General features: G+C 43.7%; 1 protein-coding gene across 10 annotated transcripts in view; it reads left to right on the forward strand.

The window, feature by feature from the left end:
* The window catches only part of CTBP1 (C-terminal binding protein 1), a 957,378-nt gene extending 945,824 nt beyond the window's left edge, over positions 1-11,554 (forward strand). For 9 of the 10 annotated variants that reach the window (XM_063924924.1, XM_063924926.1, XM_063924919.1 and 6 more), the window contains 3 exons: positions 615-742; positions 3,509-3,626; positions 10,341-11,554. In XM_063924924.1, coding sequence (XP_063780994.1) covers positions 615-742; positions 3,509-3,626; positions 10,341-10,527 — 433 coding nt within the window. In that variant the 3' untranslated portion in view covers positions 10,528-11,554. The remainder of the gene's footprint in view (positions 1-614; positions 743-3,508; positions 3,627-10,340) is intronic. The other variant, XM_063924921.1, reaches the window with a different exon arrangement.
* The last annotated feature ends 3,712 nt before the right edge of the window (positions 11,555-15,266 follow it).

Consider the following 15,266-nt stretch of genomic DNA (forward strand, 5'->3'; position numbering starts at 1 on the left):
CAATGCATGATGTAAGCTGATCTTGTGGCGCTCACATTATAGGCTGGAACAAGAGGGGTAATTCCAAGTTGATCGCAGCAGGATTTTTGATAGCAACTGGGCAAAACCATGTGCACTGCAGGGGAGGCAGATATAACGTGCAGAAAGAGTTAGATTTGGGTGGGTTATATTGTTTCTGTGCAGGGTAAATACTGGCTGCTTTATTTTTACACTGCAAATTAGATGCAGATTGAACACACCACACCCAAATCTAACTCTCTCTGCACATGGTATATATGCCTCCCCTGCAGTGCACATGGTTTTGCCCAGTTGCTATCAAAAATCCTGCTGCGATCAACTTGGAATTACCCCCAATATGTATATAGTAATCTAGGTTCGGCCGGCTGCTGTCCGGTAACCCTGCCAGTGGTGATAAATGTTGCAATACAACTGGGCTTTCCTACTGGTTATAGGTATTCTAATACTCGGAACCCCTTTGGTCTTTGAACTTTTATATTAGATCGTTCTTAAGATGTTTTATTCATCGTAAGAAAAACAAACAAACAAGAAACCGCACTGGTTGAATCGATTTCCGTTTCTGGACCAAAAGTGACCGATTTCTTTTGTCAATTCAGCTTTGCTCAAGGTCCATTGAAAGATGCACCAAACCTCATCTGCACACCACACGCAGCTTGGTACAGTGAACAGGCCTCCATAGAAATGAGGGAAGAGGCAGCCCGGGAGATCCGCAGAGCCATCACAGGTAAGGGCCGGTCTGGGCCAGAGCTACGGAGTCTCTTACTCGGAGGCTGCTGGCACTTCACGCTGAACGTCCTCGAATATGAAGTCCTTGACACTTCTAATGCTGAATTAATGGGAGTACAGTCCTTTAGATGTGTTCTTGCATAGGTTGTCCATAACCAATAATGGTAATGCTTTGATAGAACGGGAAAACTGCATGTTACAGGAGTCCCAGTTATTTGGGCTGAGTTAAGGTGGGGGCTCGTATTAATGCAGATCATCTCATTCATGCAAATAAAGCTACGTGCGTTTAAGTTTCAATAGTGAAGTTGCGGTTCTAGTTCCCATACGCTAGTTGACCGAGGAATTTCTTACTAGGTGAAACCGGTTTATTCTTTGCTCATTTGATTAAATAATTTTCTTTATCAGAACTAAAGCAGCAATATGTGATTTAGGGGGAGATGTACTAAGCAGTGATAAAAGTGGAGAAGTGAGCCAGTGGAGAAGTTGCCCATGGCAACCAATCAGCATTGACTTAACATTTATAATTTGCATACTATAAAATTATACAGAACAGCTGATTGGTTGCCATGAGCAACTTCTCCACAGGCTCAGGTCTCCACTTTTATCACTGCTAAGTACATATCCCCCTAGATTAGTGTATTTGTCAACCATTGAAAATATCTAGAAAGTAACTAATAGATTTGTTTTGTGAATTTTCTATGAATATTTCATGGAGTAGAACTATAGCGAAAAGTAGATTAGAGAGGTTTCCGAGAAACCCAACAACCTTAAAATTTGTGGGATTCACGAAATTTTTGAACAAAAGTGACAAAACAGCCTTTTTCCAGTATTTAAATTTTTTTATATAATCAATTCATTGGGTGGTATTTGTGTCTATAAAAAAAAAAAAAAAAGCAAAACAAATTAGAAGCGAATGAATATGTATTTTATTATTTAGGTCATCAAGAATCAAAGAATCTGAAATATAAACTGAAATACAATTTATCAAACAAAGAAATATAGTTAAAAAAAAAAAAAAGTACATTGAGATTGATTGCTTAGTACTTCAATGACAGATATTGGTGGTCATTCCGAGTTGATCGCTAGCTGCATTCGTTCGCTGTGCAGCGATGAGGCAAAAAAAGGCACTTCTGCGTATGCGGCGCAATGCGCACGCGCAAAGTACTTTTACAACGAACGATGTAATTTCACACAAGGTCTAGCGAGGCTTTTCAGTCGCACTGCTGGCCGCAGAGTGATTGACATGAAGTGGGTGTTTCTGGGTGGCAACTGACCATTTTCAGGGAGTGCCAGGAAAAACGCAGGCGTGGCTGGGTGAACGCAGGGCGTGTTTGTGACGTCAAAACAGGAACTGAAGTGATCGCAAGTGCTGAGTAGGTTTTGAGCTACTCTAAAACTGCACCAAAAAAATTTGCCGCCGCCTTGCGATCCTTTCGTTCGCACTTCTGCTAAGCTAAAATACACTCCCAGTGGGAGGCGGCATAGCGTGTGCACGGCTGCTACAAACTGCTAGCGAGCGAACAACTCGGAATGACCACCATTGTGTGGGCTGGTGGGTCGTAGATGGACTGGGAGACATTGACATAGTCCTTACTTTGAAACGTATCCAGTTTTGTTGATTCATATTGAAATTGTGTAGTAAAACTTTTGCTACTGATATTTTTTTATTTTGTTTTTAAAAAGAGTAGATTGGGATTCTCTTATTTGGTTAGTGCCCACAGATGTGAGTTCTTTTTGCATTTGATTTCATATCAAGCCAATATTCAGTTTTCTCTGTTACAGAATGATTCTTAGTTCATAAGACATAAAGACGCTTATTCTGGAAAATGTTTTATTTAGCAATGTCTAATTCTATGGGGGGAATCCAATTAGGTGCGATACGTTTTCGGCGTATCGAAATGGCCAGATATCACCATTTTTGACCTATGATCATTATCACGGTATGCAATTAGGGTCCGTTTCGATTGCCTGAGAATGGACCCACGATCGCGCAAAAACTTGTGGGATTGGGGTTTAGTGTTATGTGTTATCGTGGCTCCAGCAGACGCTTATCGCGGATTATGCTTCGGGTGCTTCAGGCACAGGGGATGAGGAGCGTGCCGCATTGGGGCTAATAATATAGCCCCTGGCGATACAATTATCTGCAGTCATTGACCGCGTCTAATTGGATACCCCCCAATGTTTCTATGTATAATTTTGAATTTTCTAAAAAAAAAATTGTAATGAGGGTGCTGTCATGGGCACCAAGTTTTGCCAATTTATTTTTCATCAGACTTGATCCTATCCTGAGCTAATATTCCTTTGTAAGGGTCCAGAAAGTGGTTAGAATGATTCAATATTTGCACTAGACCCTCATGTTTACAACTAATATTGTTGTGGGTCATACAATTGTATCATTGGCATTCCATTTCTGGTCATGGTTTACAGAGAACTCAGGGTTCTGTCTTGCCCTTGGGAGGGAAGAAAAGTCCTGTACAAGCCTCGGAGGCTGTTTCAGATCCTCTTAAAGAGCAGTTATTTTGTGGGTTCAATGATTGTAGGCTGTAGATCCTTGAACTTTTTATACTTTTGTAAATTTTATTACCGTATTGAATGTTTTGATTGATGTTTATACAGATCTGCTATAGTAAGTAGTTGTAGCATTGAACATTTGTCTGGACTGATACCGTTCTTTACATTTTCTGTGCATTCACATACAATCATTGGCAGGATGGAAAGTTCCTGTGACCTGTGTCTCTTAAAACTATTCTTTTGTTTTGTGAAGGTCGTATTCCTGACAGTCTGAAAAACTGTGTCAATAAAGATCACTTAACAGCAGCAACACATTGGGCCAGTATGGATCCCGGCGTAGTTCACCCAGAACTGAATGGTGCTGCATACAGGTAAACACGGGCATTTTAGTATGCGTGTGTGTATATATGTATGTTTGTGTGTGTGTGTGTGTGTGTATGTATGTATGTATGTATGTATGTGTGTATATATATATATATATATATATATATATATATATATAGAGAGAGAGAGAGAGAGCAAACACATATGCCCCTGCACTCCAATGACCTATCTAGTTCGTGCTGTGCTCCGGTGCCCTCCGTAAGGGGGTTGCACCCTAAATATGCAGTGTTTGGAGGGAGGCGGCACTCTGGAGACTGTAAACAGGCAAATCTCACCAAACAGTGTGTATTCTGTCAATGTTTCGGGGCTCCAGCCCCTTTCTCAGGACGAGACCTTCCACATGTCCTGAGGAAGGGGCTTTAGCCCCGAAACGTTGACAGAATAAACACTGTAGTTTGGTATGTATGTATGTGTATGTATATATATATATATATATATATATATATATATATATATATATATATTTATTTATTAATTGTGCATATAATATATATATATATATATATATATATATATATATATATGCATATTAATATTTAAATTCATTGAACGAGTCCTTTGATTGGGCAGTGGTGTGATCTGTACACTCCAGTCAGCCACTTTCATAGACAGCTGGTTCGTTCAGCCTACATTAACCTAGTTCCTATTTAAAGAAACATTACTTACGTATCTACTTGTCTCTTGTATTAGATTAACATAAATAGCTGTGTAGGCGGGAAATATATTCTTGGTGTTAAAAAAAAAAAAAAAAAAGCAGTGATTCAGGTAAAAAGGCATTACATTCTCTCAATCTTTTCACCAATAATTTGCCAGAGGGTGAAACGGACCACGTATGTGAAAGGCGTTTGGTGGCAAACCTTTTACCAGGGCCGCCGCCTGCTGTCTCTGAGTACTCATCCACTGACTGTTGAGGTGATGTCAACACAAAATGTTAACTTAATACCTCAGTTTCTACCTTTTTACAGGTCATCGGGTTTGTTTATGCTCTTAACATTAATAAATATCTTACAGGTATGTTTGAGGAAGAAAATGTCATGGCTTATATTGTATAGCTTCTATTTAAAAGAGGGTAATAACCTGTTAGGAGTTCCATTATTTATGAGTAGTCATTAATGTAACAATACTGCAGTGCATCCAATTACCTGCAGAGGGTGCTATTGTGTTTAATGGTTGTTGATCAGGAACCATTTACTTAAAGCTGTCCGAAGTGTGGAGTATTATGCCAAGTTTAGATTTTCTTCATCTGAATGCTGTGAGTAGGGTTAGCTGTCAAGTTCTAAGATGTGCGTCTAAAATGTCCTCTATTATGGTAAATTATGTACTTCATGACTATCCGCAGTATATCTGCATCTCTCCAGTCCACATGCGTCTCCGAGCTGATGCACATGACTGATGAGTGCTATTAGCTAATGTTAACATTGAGGGGCCTGGAACTGATTTATCTTATGGTCACTTGAACACAGTGGGCGGAGTGTTCCAGTGTGAACACTATTTCCAAATTGTGAAGTACCAGAGTATTTCTGCATTTGGTGCCAGGTGGGTGCTCGGAAATCCGGTGACGACAAAGTGCAGTAAACTTGTGCAAGGCAGATCTCTCCTGTCACTGTTACATCAAGTGTAACCTTGTAGACGTTTGGATGGAAAGTTCTCTCAGATTCAGACAACTCTAGGTTTAGTAATAATAGTATGAAAAGTGAGATCAGTTGTACTCTTCCATATTGTTAAATGGTTCCCCACAGCAGGTATATAAGGTAAAATACACATTAAAATCACCTGCCTAATATTGTTTAGGTCCCCCTCGTGCCACTAAAACAGCTCTGACCCATCAATGCGTGGACTCCTCTGAAGGACCTATGAAGGTGTCCTGTGGTATCTGGCACCAAGACGTTAGCGGCAGATTAAGGGGTCTAATTTACTAAGCCTTGGATGAGATAAAGTCGCTGGAGAGAACGTACCAGCCAAGAGTGGCAGTGTGTGTGTATGTCTGGAGCGTATGGTCCACAGCCACTATTACATTAAATTGTAGAAATGACCTCTATGACCCCGGGCTGCTGCGTGGGACAGGGTAACACCTGTTGTAAGCAGGAGGGTAATTTTTATTGCTATCCACAAGTATCACAGGCAATGGCATATACTGTATGCAGTATGCAGTGGCAGAACTAGCGAGCGGTGGGCCCATGTGCGACAAAATGCTTTTGCCCCCCCCCCCCCCCAATCTAAGTCCACCGCCTCACCCCTGGAGAGGATCTGGTGAGGGGGACCTGCTCAGGGCCAGGGAAATGGATACCTAGCAACAGTGCCGTAATTAGTCATTTTAGTGCTGTGTGCAAGCAACGGCATCGGAGCCCCGCCCCTCTATGTAAAACAGGGGCAGCGCGCGCGCGCGCAAAAAATAGGGGCGTGGCTTCGTGGGGAAGGGGTGCAGACACAAAATAATACCAATTCATATAACGGTGCACAGTAGTCTCCATTATTCAAATTACGCCACACGGTAGTACCACTACACCAGTTAGAGACCCTTTTACACATTACGGTGGACAGCTTCCCCTTTTTTACACATTACGGCAGACAGCGTCCCCATTTTTACACATTACGGCAGACAGTGTCCCCTTTTTACACATTACGGCAGACAGCGTCCCCTTTTTTACACATTACGGCAGACAGCGTCCCCTTTTTACACATTACGGCAGACAGCGTCCCTTTTTTACACATTACGGCAGACAGCGTCCCTTTTTTGCACATTACGGCAGACAGCGTCCCATTTATTACACATTACGGCAGACAGCGTCCCATTTTTTGCTTATTACGGCAGACAGCGTCCCATTTATTACACATCACGGCAGACAGCGTCCCATTTTTTGCACATTACGGCAGACAGCGTCCCCTTTTTACACATTACGGCAGACAGCGTCCCTTTTTTACACATTACGGCAGACAGCGTCCCCTTTTTACACATTACGGCAGACCGTCCCATTTTTTGCACATTACGGCAGACAGCGTCCCATTTATTACACATTACGGCAGACAGCGTCCCATTTATTACACATTACGGCAGACAGCGTCCCATTTATTACACATTACGGCAGACAGCGTCCCATTTTTTGCACATTACGGCAGACAGCGTCCCATTTTTTACACATTACGGCAGACAGCGCCCCCCTTTTTACACATTACAGCAGACAGCGTCCCATTTATTACACATTACGGCAGACAGCGTCCCATTTTTTTGCACATTACGGCAAACAAGATAGATAGATAGATAGAATAGGTATACTTACCGTTTCCGCTGGCTCAGGCTCCTCGTGCAGCTTCTGGCAGGGGAGAAGAAGGAGGAGGGGGGGTGGAGGAGGGAGCCGCAGCAGCACTATGTCATTGGTAGAAGCGCTGCTGCTGCTGGCCCTCTCCTTTACCATAGGCAGCCCACCGCGGCGGAGGGCAGCCTATGGTAAAGGAGAGGGCCAGCAGCAGCAGCGCTTCTACCAATTACACAGCGCTGCTGCGGCTCCCTCCTCCACCCCCCCTCCTCCCCAAGTTTGACTGATTACATGCCGCTCTGGCTTTGGGCCCCTTGACAGTGGCGGGCCCCAGTGCAATGCACTGCCTGCACTGGCGCTAGTTCCGCCTCTGGCAGTATGTCATACAGGGCCTGGTTCCAATTTGGACGCTGAAGCCTACGCAGCTGCAATTTTTTTTTGGGGGGGGCTCCGAACTGGTGAAACAACTGCAAGTGAAGCATCTGCCCAGAAATTAATAGAGACGCCCACAGGATCCATCGCAAAATCTGCGTACACAATTGCAGCATCGATGCAAATCCAAGGAACATCAGCTCTCCTAGAGAGTCTTGCATGGGGCCACCGCATTTATTAATGAATAAGGACTTAAATATCCTTTATTTCAAGTTTCAACCTTTTAGTGTTCCATTTAATGTTGTATCTGTTTCAACTCTGTAGAGTCCCCCCCCCACCTGCATTCTCTGCATCCCCCCCTGCATTCTCTGCCTCCCCCCCCCCCCCCCCACCCCCCCCTGCATTCTCTGATCCCCCCCCCTCCCTGCATTCTCTGCCAAAATCTGCTCTGCGGCAGCGTACAACCTGGAGCATGCAATCTGAATCGATAACTGTCCTCCTTCAGATTCCTTTATCTTGTATTCCGTATGCCACCGTATCACTCAGCTCAGGCGTCCGCTCTGTTCCTTCCCTGTAAATAGGATTTAAAGCATCACGTGTGTAAGCACTTTCTAACCTCTGAATGTAACTGCAGATTGATCAATGGCATGTATAAAATGCTAATGTGCTTTCCGCTGTGAGCAGCCCAGCCGTTGCAGCCATTGTGGAGCTGGAAATAACAACATACAAACACATTTTGTCCTGCCTTACTATAAAAGTGTCACACTGGTTAAATAACGCCTCTCTTGTAATTATGTGCCTGTGTAAAGGCTCCTTATCCGCCCTTTCATCTTCTTCCAATCACCTTCCTGCCTGCAGCGCCACTTCGCTTGCTACGCTGAATTCTGCGATACTGTCTGTCAACTATATATACACCTGTTTCACGGCCGCTTTAATAATTAATCACGCTGAAGACGGAAACTGGCATTAAGCTTGGACTTTTATAGTCTTGTAATATTGATCTAGGGTCTGCGTCTTCCGGAGGTAAAGATTACTGATCTGTTGGCTGAATATGAGATGAGGGAATGTTCACATATTGATTTATCATCTCATTTATCACTATTATTGAGATGTATCATTCTCCGCCGCCCTCTCAACAGGAAGGAAAAGACTAGAAAATAAATAAAATGAAAGCACTCGGGCATGTGACACTTTATTTTTTTTAAATAAAATAATCAGCTTGGTTACTGTACAACATAACTAGTTCCCCAGAATGCCCTAGAGACTCATGAATTTCATTGTGGACTCCCACGGGGGAATTAAGGTGACCATCCCCAATACTGCTTGTCGTTCTTGGGAAGCGGATGGGGGTTGGGAATTGATAATAATACACGTCAGATTCATCAGGCTCTCTCTCTGCTGCACAGAGGGGGGGGGGGGTTGCATTTGTGCTGCTGTGGGTGGGCTGGATTCAAATCTCAGCACCATGGGCCCATTTACTTGAAGTGCGTCATTGTGCAGCTTGTGGTGACGTCAACGGCATCACATCCTCTGAACTTGCTCTTTGGGTCAAATTGGTACAGGTGTGCACTGTCTTGTTCCTGCTCAGGCATTAAATCTATGCATTCATTGCTTACATAATTGCCCGGATTATCGCAGATGAATGTGTGCGTTTTACAGAAACTTAAATCAAAATAATTGCCTATTCCTCCCTTACCCCTATGAAGTAGATCCATGTCTGCATGCACTGACGTAACTAGCAAGGGTGCAGCTGCTATGGGGCCCTGGCTGCTTCCAGGGCTCGCAGCTCCCCCTGCACCCCCAGTGTCCCCCATCTCCCGTTCACCCACCCCCATGCTAAAAATGGGAACGGCTGCCGCTGATATCACTAATACCCCTTTCAAAGCAAAAATAATCCGGTATCGATCTGGTATATTGCTGGGTCGACGAGAGCACTGTGCGGTGTGACTGACCCACTAATTCTACCCGTGAATAAAGCGGTGTTATTCCCGGGTTAAATACCAGGTCAGGTGGCAGTGTGAACGGGTTGCTGAGTCCCACCCGGGAAGGCCCCGTTTCCAATTCCCCGATGGGACCCGGCATTGCGATGTAAAAGGGGTATACCACATGGAGAGTGCAACAAGGGGGGGAGGGGGGGGTGTCGTACGGCTCCGAGTCCCGCGATTTGCAAGTATTTAGGGGGTGGGCCTAATGTTGGGAAGTGCCCCCGTGAGAAACCTCTAAAGACGCCACAGGTAGTGATGCCCCCCCCCCCCCCCTCTGCCCCCTCTCTCCTTGACGCTACTCTCTCTCTCTCCCTCACTCTCTTCCTGACACACACGCTCTCTCTCCCTTACTCCACTCTCTCTCCCTCCCTCCCTCATTCTCTCCCTGACACACACGCTCTCTCTCCCTGACACTGTCTCACTCCCTCTCCCTCCCATACAGCGCTATATTGTACACATCGTATAGTGCATACTTCTGATCCGTTGTTCCCATCCGTCGTTCATTCAACCGTCCTGTTTGGGTGTGCTGCATGTCCAATGGGATGATTACACAGGCGACGCAGTGTAGTTACATGTAAGGATAATTCGCACCATACAGCAGTGTGTACGGTAGTGTGATATATGGTTACACTGCATTGCTGGGTACACCGTGACATGCTGTGTACCCAGCTTAAGACTTATATTATACCATACCATAGACTGTGTTAAGGCATTTTGTATCTGTTCACCTGACCGTGTTGATTTCCAGTCATGTAAAGAGAGATTGGCTATTATTTTTTTCAGTGTTCCTACTGTACTATTTTTCTTGCCTTAGATCAGTGGTTCCGCTCCCATGGTTCCAAAAACTCTACCCCGTTGTCTTTTGATCCATTGACGAAGATATTAACACAAAACAAAAACTATTAGTTTCACCATGTTATTAAAATCCAGTCTGCCCCCTCTAGGTAAACCCACTCCACCAAGGCAGCGTTACCTGTCACCTTGTTGGAGTTGGTTTATCAAGGCGGTGATACCTGCCACTTTGAGAACCACTACCCTTTATTCTCTGCGCCATTCAGTGATGTGACCGGTATCCATTTTTTTTTTCCAGCAGGTACCCTCCAGGTGTCGTAAGCGTGGCCCCAGCTGGCATTCCAACAGCAGTGGAAGGGATTGTTCCCAGCGCCATGCCTTTATCACACGGCCACCCAGCCGTGGTCCATCCGCCTCACGCCCCTTCTCCCGGCCAAACCGTCAAACCAGAAGCTGACAGAGACCACCCAAGTGACCAGTTGTAGCCAACGACCTAAAAAAATAAAAATAAAAAGACAACCATTCCTTGCATTGGAGATCTGGAAATCATACGGAGACAAAAAAGAAAAAAGAAGTGTAAAGAAAATATGAAGCGTAACCTGGATTTGGGTAGTGGCAGAAAAAAATGAACTTACAGGCAGATCCTAATTGTTTTTAGCGATTGGTCCAAATATACAGTGTAAAATCGGAGAAGAGAGGATTTGGAAACTTCGATTTTGTTTTTTTCCCCCTCCATATAAAAAAAAAATTGTAGTTTGTCCCTGTTGAGTGGACTGGCCTCTCTGTTCCGTGTCCTGTTGGTCCTTTGTTGAGCGAGAAAAGTTAGTAGTTAATTATATCATGAATGTACTTGTCTGTGTACAGTTTTTAGAACATTAAAAAAGAAGGGGTTTGTTCGCATAATTATCAACGGGGAATAACATAAGGGAGGCACTCGGCAAACCACTTTGGAAATATTAAAAAAAATGAAAAGAAAAAAGCTTAAAATAATTTCTTTTATATGTTATAACATGCCCAATAAATACGGCAGATGGCAGATTTCTCAGGATAATACATTTTCCCATTAATTTTTTTTTTTTTTTTCAAAAACCACACAGTGCTTTGTTTTGGGTATTTTTTTTTACCTGCTTGTCTTACATACAGTATGTGTATTTTTTATTTAGTTGCAACAGAAAAGTCTGTTTTTGTGTTTTTTGTTTTGTTTTTTCCTCCCCTTATTTCGGCATGGATTCCCTTATGACAAATAATTATGACATGATTTTTGAAGAAAGTCAAGATTTCACTAAAAAAGCAAAAACGCTTCTCGTCACCAGTTTAAAAATAAAATAAAAATATATTATATTGGTGGTATGCGGAAAATCTATACTACTGAAAGGTAGTACATTTCATTGCCTACATTCCTTCCTGGTAACGTGGTAGGCTAGCAATATATATTTTTTTTGTTAAAATCATGTTTGTGAGTGTAACCATTTGTATGAATTATTTTAAAGGAATAAAAATCCCAGACAATGACGAGGGTGCAAGTAGTTCTATTATTTAAGCAGTCTTGGGCAATAATATTGAGCAGAAGTAGGCAACCTGTTCTCCAGCTGTAGTCAAACCACAAGTTATATAATGGTAGATGCTCAATCAGCTTAATGATATCATTAATTTGCTCGAAAGGGAGGGGTATTTCTAAGCAAGAAAAAAAAAAAATGTGTAACCAAGATTTCTGAATTCTAATATTATGTGGGATTTATATCTGGTTACTGTTGTCATTCAGGGTGCTGGGGGAAACAATGTCTCTCCTTTTTTTTCTTGCTTAGAAATACCCCTCCCTTTCGAGCACCTGAATGATATCATTAAGCTGATTGAGCATCTACCATTATATATGTTGTGAGGGGCAGAGAGGTTCCTGCATTAGGAGGAGGTGCAGGCCCTGACATGCCACATGGAGCATTATGGGGTTGCTCCAAGGTGGGTAGCTCTTAGCTTAGCCATATTGTAGTAAGGAGCCATTATCGTGTGGCTCCTTGCTGGTTAATCATAGATCCAGATTGGGGTAATGGAGGTGTGGGGTGTGGTGCCTCTTGACTGGCTGAGCTGGATGGCTTTAGTGTGGCATACCTTTACATTCTATTAACTCTTTTCACTTATTCATTTTTTAACACTACTTCTCTGTTTTAATTACATTTCATGTTTGCATCACCCTCTCTATAGCTTCGGCTTCCTAAATACTAATTTATTAACACTATAGTTTTTTCACTGGTATGCTGCCCTGGGCGTTCTGGCTTATGCTGGTGTTTTGGGGTGCCACACCCTGCACCCAGATGTAACGCTAGGGACCCCAAATATACAGCGACGCCTTGAGGCGGCTTTGGGGCTTAGTCACACATTTGCGCAAATATGTGTAACCAAGATCTCTGAATTCTTATATTATGTGGGATTTATATCTGGTTACTGTTATCATTCAGGGTGCTGGGGGAAACCATGTCTCTCCTTTTTTTTTTCTTGGTCAAACTACAAGTCCCAGCATGTGTTGACAGATAAGGGTTTTTCATCTGTCGGTGGTTCGCTATTGTGGAACTATAACCATCTGCATGTGTTATAAGCCACCAAACAGCACAAGAAAGCACTAAAACTAAACTGTAATTTCATGAAATATGAAACAGCATCCTGTATAAAAAAAAAGTCTGATGCTGCTTCTCACCTTTATGGGGGTAATTCAAGTGTTTTGCGCACTGGCGGCCACTAGATGGCGCCAGATGGAGCAATTCAAGTGTTGCTCTGTTCGAGCGTGCACAGCCGCCAGGACTGACATTAATGTTATGTTGTTCCTTTTTGAAGGGCTGGTAACTAGTCTTCTAATATTCATAATTGTATGTGTAAATGTTCTCAAGCCATGACAGAACACATTGAGATACAGTAGATTAACGAATGAAAAGTGGAGGTGTTGCCCATAGCAGCCAATCAGATTCTAGCTAGCCTTTATCTAGTACGGTGAAGAAAATGATAGCTTGAATCTTATTGGTTACTGCCCAATTTTCCTTTTTAGACGATTTAGTAACTCTATCCCATGGGGCTAGGTTTACTAAGCAGTGGCTTTTGCAAGACAATGTTTCTCAGTGGTTTTGACCCAAATTTTTAAGCAGCCGTAATAAGGATACTAAACATGCCTAAATTTCAGGCTCAAAACAGGCAAAATTCATAGACTTCATAGAATTCATAGACTTCCAAAAGCCACCGCTAAATGTAGCCCAAAGTCATATACTGTATGTTCAACCTATTGACTGCTCTAGGGTCTGATTCCAGGATGAACACAAGTCCACATGACTTGGGTTTTAGCATACTTTCCATGTGAAGCAGCCGACATATACAACTTGGAGAGCCACAAGCAAGTCTTAGGCATTCCAGTCGCTTCTCACAGTTCGGAACTACTGGGCGGCAGTGGGGTGTTTGTATGTAAGACAGCATGTCGGGGGCGTATAGTCAGATGAGCGGCCTATTCTGCGTTGTGCTTATGGAGTTTCCACGCAATTTTCTGTTTGCATTTTCTGCACCAAGCACGGGGTAGGTGCAAGTGCTGTCACTAGTAGTGACGTTCACTCTCACTGCCATAGTGCTACAATCGCATACAGTAGATGCTTATGAATACGAGCGCGTGGGCACAAGACTGACACTACTCAATATGGGCAGATGGGTACATAAGACTGACAGTAGCTGTACTCCGTATAGTCAGATGGGCACGAGACTGACAGTAGCTGTACTCAATATGGGCAGATGGGCAAATGAGACTGACAGTAGCTGTACTCAATATGGGCAGATGGGCACAAGACTGACAGTAGCTGTACTCAATATGGGCAGATGGGCACGAGACTGACAGTAGCTGTACTCAATATGGGCACATGAGACTGACTGTCACTGTATTCAATATGGGCAGATGGGCACAAGACTGACTGTCGCTGTACTCAATATGGGCAGATTGGCCCGAGACTGAAAGTAGCTGTACTCAATATGGGTAGATGGGCACATGAGACTGACAGTAGCTGTACAAAATATGGGCAGATGGGCACATGAGACTGACTGTAGCTGTACCCTATATGGGCAGATGGGCATGAGACTGACTGTCGCTGTACTTAATATGGGCAGATGGGCACATGAGACTGTCACTGTACTCAATATGGGCAGATGGGAACATGAGACTGACAGTAGCTGTACTCAATATGGGCAGATGGGCACATGACACTCACTGTACTCAATATGGGCAGATGGGCACATGAGACTGGCAGTAGCTGTACTCAGTATGGGCAGATGGGCACATGAGACTGACAGTAGCTGTACTCAATATGGGCAGATGGGCACGAGACTGACAGTAGCTGTACTTAGTATGGGCAGATGGGCACATGAGACTGACAGTAGCTGTACTCAATATGGGCAGATGGGCACATGAGACTGACAGTAGCTGTACTCAGTATGGGCACATGAGACTGACAGTAGCTGTAATCAATATGGGCAGATGGGCACATGACACTCACTGTACTCAATATGGGCAGATGGGCACATGAGACAGACAATGTTTCTCAGTGGTTTTGACCCAAATTTTTAAGCAGCCGTAATAAGGATACTAAACATGCCTAAATTTCAGGCTCAAAACAGGCAAAATTCATAGACTTCATAGAATTCATAGACTTCCAAAAGCCACCGCTAAATGTAGCCCAAAGTCATATACTGTATGTTCAACCTATTGACTGCTCTAGGGTCTGATTCCAGGATGAACACAAGTCCACATGACTTGGGTTTTAGCATACTTTCCATGTGAAGCAGCCGACATATACAACTTGGAGAGCCACAAGCAAGTCTTAGGCATTCCAGTCGCTTCTCACAGTTCGGAACTACTGGGCGGCAGTGGGGTGTTTGTATGTAAGACAGCATGTCGGGGGCGTATAGTCAGATGAGCGGCCTATTCTGCGTTGTGCTTATGGAGTTTCCACGCAATTTTCTGTTTGCATTTTCTGCACCAAGCACGGGGTAGGTGCAAGTGCTGTCACTAGTAGTGACGTTCACTCTCACTGCCATAGTGCTACAATCGCATACAGTAGATGCTTATGAATACGAGCGCGTGGGCACAAGACTGACACTACTCAATATGGGCAGATGGGTACATAAGACTGACAGTAGCTGTACTCCGTATAGTCAGATGGGCACGAGACTGACAGTAGCTGTACTCAATATGGGCAGATGGGCA

Source organism: Pseudophryne corroboree, chromosome 1 (genome assembly GCF_028390025.1).
Source record: "Pseudophryne corroboree isolate aPseCor3 chromosome 1, aPseCor3.hap2, whole genome shotgun sequence".
NCBI classification, from domain to species: domain Eukaryota; kingdom Metazoa; phylum Chordata; class Amphibia; order Anura; family Myobatrachidae; genus Pseudophryne; species Pseudophryne corroboree.